This window comes from Octopus bimaculoides, chromosome 25 (genome assembly GCF_001194135.2).
Source record: "Octopus bimaculoides isolate UCB-OBI-ISO-001 chromosome 25, ASM119413v2, whole genome shotgun sequence".
NCBI classification, from domain to species: domain Eukaryota; kingdom Metazoa; phylum Mollusca; class Cephalopoda; order Octopoda; family Octopodidae; genus Octopus; species Octopus bimaculoides.
In genome coordinates this window covers 29,449,258-29,453,538 of record NC_069005.1, presented here as the reverse complement: position 1 = coordinate 29,453,538, position 4,281 = coordinate 29,449,258, and the positions used below count along the sequence as shown (strand labels likewise).

The 4,281-nt window shown below is 37.0% G+C and overlaps 1 protein-coding gene across 1 annotated transcript in view; it reads left to right on the top strand.

The window, feature by feature from the left end:
- Positions 1-4,281, top strand: part of LOC106871684 (cilia- and flagella-associated protein 251) — a 24,191-nt gene that overhangs the window by 7,251 nt on the left and 12,659 nt on the right. The window contains exons 7-11 of the mRNA XM_014918282.2: positions 708-795; positions 1,712-1,780; positions 2,386-2,448; positions 3,038-3,164; positions 4,168-4,223. Of these exons, the coding sequence (XP_014773768.1) occupies positions 708-795; positions 1,712-1,780; positions 2,386-2,448; positions 3,038-3,164; positions 4,168-4,223 (403 nt within the window). The remainder of the gene's footprint in view (positions 1-707; positions 796-1,711; positions 1,781-2,385; positions 2,449-3,037; positions 3,165-4,167; positions 4,224-4,281) is intronic.

The following is a 4,281-nucleotide window of genomic DNA, read 5'->3' as shown; positions in this document are numbered from 1 at the left end:
TCCACAGCACTTGAAAATTGTAAAAACGATTAAACGAAGAAAAAAGAAAGTAAGAAAAAAAGGATGGACAGCAGTAGCTCTAATGATTCTCTGATGTGTCAACATTTTCAACTCGTTTTTTTTTTTCTTAAAGGGGGAATTAACTATTTCATATGTAATCTTTATCATCTTAATCAAATGGCAGGAAAACAGACAAACTTAGAGTTTTAGTATAATATATATATGTATATATTATTTAAACTGAGAGTTTGTCTCATGCTTCAAGATAAGATACTTGTGTCATGAGACAAACTCTTAGTTTCGGATTCAGTAAATATTCTTCAACATGTATTGACCGCTCCTGTCCCATTCATCCAATATACACCAAAGTATGAATGTGAATATATATTGCCTTGACATTGTCTGATAGTTGTAGAGACAAGTGTCGAAATCATACAAGCGATCTCATTTCAATTCTTCCATTAGGAAACATGTTTGCCAAGGGGAAATATTACTTTGCTTGGAAATAAGTGTGGGTTGGTGACAGGAAGGGCATCCAGCTGTAGAAAATCTGCTTGAAGAAACTCCAACTGACCCATGGAAGTACGAGAAACTGGACTGGACATTGAACTAGGGATAATAAAATGGCAATGATTTCTCTAGATTGATTTGTTCCAATTTAGAAATTCCTGTTACAAATTGATTTTCCCTGTCTTTTTCTCTGTCAGGTGAAATAACCTATGTTGCTAACAAAAAGCCCTTGAAAATCATCAAACTTGTAACAAGTGGTATCAATGTGTTAAGCGTTATGTATAAGTGAGTATTGAATTTCTTACTACTTGGCCTTAAGGCCTCAAGTGTAAAGTGCAGGGGTAATAAAGAATTTGTGGCAGTCATGCCTTGTCTCACTGATGTTAGGTATTAAGTTTAGATGCGTATTTGCGTCAAATGCCTTTCCTCATAGGTTTACTTAAAGTGGTGTAACTAGGGCTTAAACAACAATAACAACAGTTGCAGCAAAGTAAACTGATGTTCACCACAGTGTTCATTGTGGTACTGTGTGATCACTATCCTGAGCAGTGTTCACCAACCCACATTTCACTACACACTGCAATGTTCATTATCTTCTGTAGTGTTGACCACACCATGTTTCCCTCTTCACTGTCCTCTATAGTGTTCACAATACCATGTTTCATGACTTACTGTAGTGTTCACTATCCTCTGTAATGTTCACTACACCAGGTTTCATTACTTATTGTAGTGTTCACTACCTTCTGTAATGTTTGCCACACCATGTCTCACTACTCACTGTAGTGTTTACAAAACCTCTATAGTGTTTACTATCCACTAGCCTGATCACTACACCATGTTTCACTACTTACTAAAATGTTCACTTTCCTCTGCAATGTTCACTACAACATGTTTTATTACTCACTGCAGTGTTTACTATCCTCTGTAATGTTCACTACTGTAGTGTGTGCTATCCTCTGCAATGTTCACCACACCGTATTTCACTACTCATTATCATGTTCACTATCTCTTGTGGTGTTCACCGCACTGTGTTTTACTATCCTCTACAGTGTTCGCTGTCCTCTGTCATGTTCACCACACCATGTTTCACTACTCACTGTAGTGTTCACCTTCCTCTGTAGCGTTCATTCTACCACACATCCACACACAAGCATATTCACTCATCTATAATAGGTTCTTTCTTGTTGTCTTTCTTTTGCAGCAACATTGTCATTGGTGATATGGAAGGTAGAGTGAGTTTCTTCAACCAAAAACTGATGCTGATGCATCGGTAAGTACAGAACCCATTGCACAATTGTCAGACACACATTAATGTTAGCTAAATGATTGAGGTGTATGTGTGTGCATTTGCACATATATACATGTACATGTCCTTATGTATACATATACATACATATATATATACACACACACACATATATATATAGCCTGCTAGCTTTGGCTATGTCAAGATGGGTGTTTATGTATTCTTCTTTCCCACTTAGATTTTAAATGTTGCCACAATAGTAAATATGTCCATTCTGCTGAAGTTTTCAGTAGATTTTCTATAGCTTTGTGCAGCTGAAGATTGCTCTGCATTTTGCATTTAATGTAATGCTCGCATTGCTTAAATAAATGGAGTAGCATGAAACGTGCGTTACTGCAATAACCTTTAAAATCCGTGTTGCCTTTTTTGATTTTTGATCACCTTGAGGGGATGCTGTAAAATTTCTGGCTTTTAGAGGGGAATATGTTGAATAAAATCATGATTAACTGATCCTCCTGTATATTCTTTTACTCAAAGCCAGGAAATTTTCTGCAATCCCTTGTATATATATTGTCTTGACATTGCCTGATATTTGTAGACTAAAATTTTCTTTTCTTGACTAATTCCAGGTACAGTAATTTTGATCTGGGACCTGTCAACTTTATTTCTTTTTGTCCCCTAAGTAAAAATATGTAAGTATAAAGAAACTTACTATTTCGTGCATTACTTACCTACTTCTGTCTATTGCTCCCTATGGAGCATACGCTGTCAACAACTATTCTCTGTTGTTCTCATCTGTAGGCTGTTTTTTTTTTTCCTGAATATAGTTGTGTGTGCTTGCTTGTGTGTGTGTGTGGATGACGCATGTGTTGGATGGTGTCTGCATGTATGTGTATGCATATGGTTGTGTCTGTTTGCTTGTGTGTGTGTGTGTGTGTGTGTGTGTGCATGCATATGGTTGTATCTGTTTGCTTGTGTGTGTGTATGAATATAGTTGTATGTGCTTGCTTGTGTGTGTGTGGGTGATGCATGTGTTTGCTTGTGTCTACATGTATGTGCATGTGTATGCATATGGTTGTATGTTTGCTTGTGTTTGTGTGTATGCATGTGTGTGTTTATGTTTTATATGTGCTTGCTTATATGCATGCATGCATATGTGATTGTGTATATATTTATTTTGCGTGTGCATATGTATATCATATATGAGTGCTTGTGTTTTTTTTACTTGTTGTCTAATCATTTGCCTTTTCTTTTCTTTTCTTTTTTTTTTCTTTTCCACAGCCAACACCCTGAAAAATACCCACGCTCTTGTACTCTCGCTGGTGAACCTTTCATATCTCCAGACTTTATTTTGTCTTCAACCAATGCGTTATGTGGTTTTGTCAAAGCAGAGGGGCCAACAATCACGGTAACCACTTTAAAGTATACGTATGTATGTATACACACACACATATATATCATTATAATCAAGGATAAAATCTATATGGGATTTTATCAAGTAGCTAACATCATCATCATTATCATCATCATCGTTTAACATCCGCTTTCCATGCTAGCATGGGTTGGATGATTTGACTGAGGACTGGCGAACCAGATGGCTGCACCAGGCTCCAATCTGATTTGGCAGAGTTTCTACAGCTAGATGCCCTTCCTAATGCCAACCACTCCGAGAGTGTAGTGGGTGCTTTTACGTGCCACCGGCACGAAGGCCAGTCCGGCGGTACTGGCAATGGCCATGCACAAAATGGTGTATTTTACGTGCCACCTGCACAGGAGCCAATCCAGCGGCACTGGCAACTATCTCGCTCGAATGTCTTACACGTGCCACCCGCACAAGTGCCAGGAAGGCGACTCTGGGCACAGGTGCCCTCACGATTTCGCTTTAATTATATAAATATAATAAGGGCAACTACCAAGTAATACCACATACTAGAAGAAGACACCAAATGGCTATAAAACTACATTATTTATCACATGCTTACACTATTAAAGCTACTTTATATTCCAAAATTTAATTTTGTTTTAATATGATACTGATATTTATTTAAAAACACACAAAAACCATTAGATTCATTTTCACATTTAAATTTAATTTGCCAAAGTATTTTCGTCACTTTGAGACCGTGACATGATCACTGACAAAATTCCGTCAGTGATCAGGTCGCGGTCTCAAAGCGCCAAAAATATTTTGGCAAATTAAATTTGAATGTTGAAGTGAATCTAACTGGTTTTGTGTGTTTTTAAATGGCTTATAAACACTTTCCACGCTGCAATTGTCTTTGTTCCAGCACACAATCTCAGATCAGGTCACTTGCTATGCAAGTACATCTCCGTAACTGATATTTATATTATTTATAAATTATATTTTCAACTGAGATATTTATTAAATGAAAGACTAATCTCTATTTCAGTTAATTATGAAGGACCATGGAAGCATTGTACCAGCAATTGCTACACACCCATTTAGGTAGGATCATAGTTTCATAATGTTGGTTTCAAATTTTGGCACAAGGCCAGCAATTTCA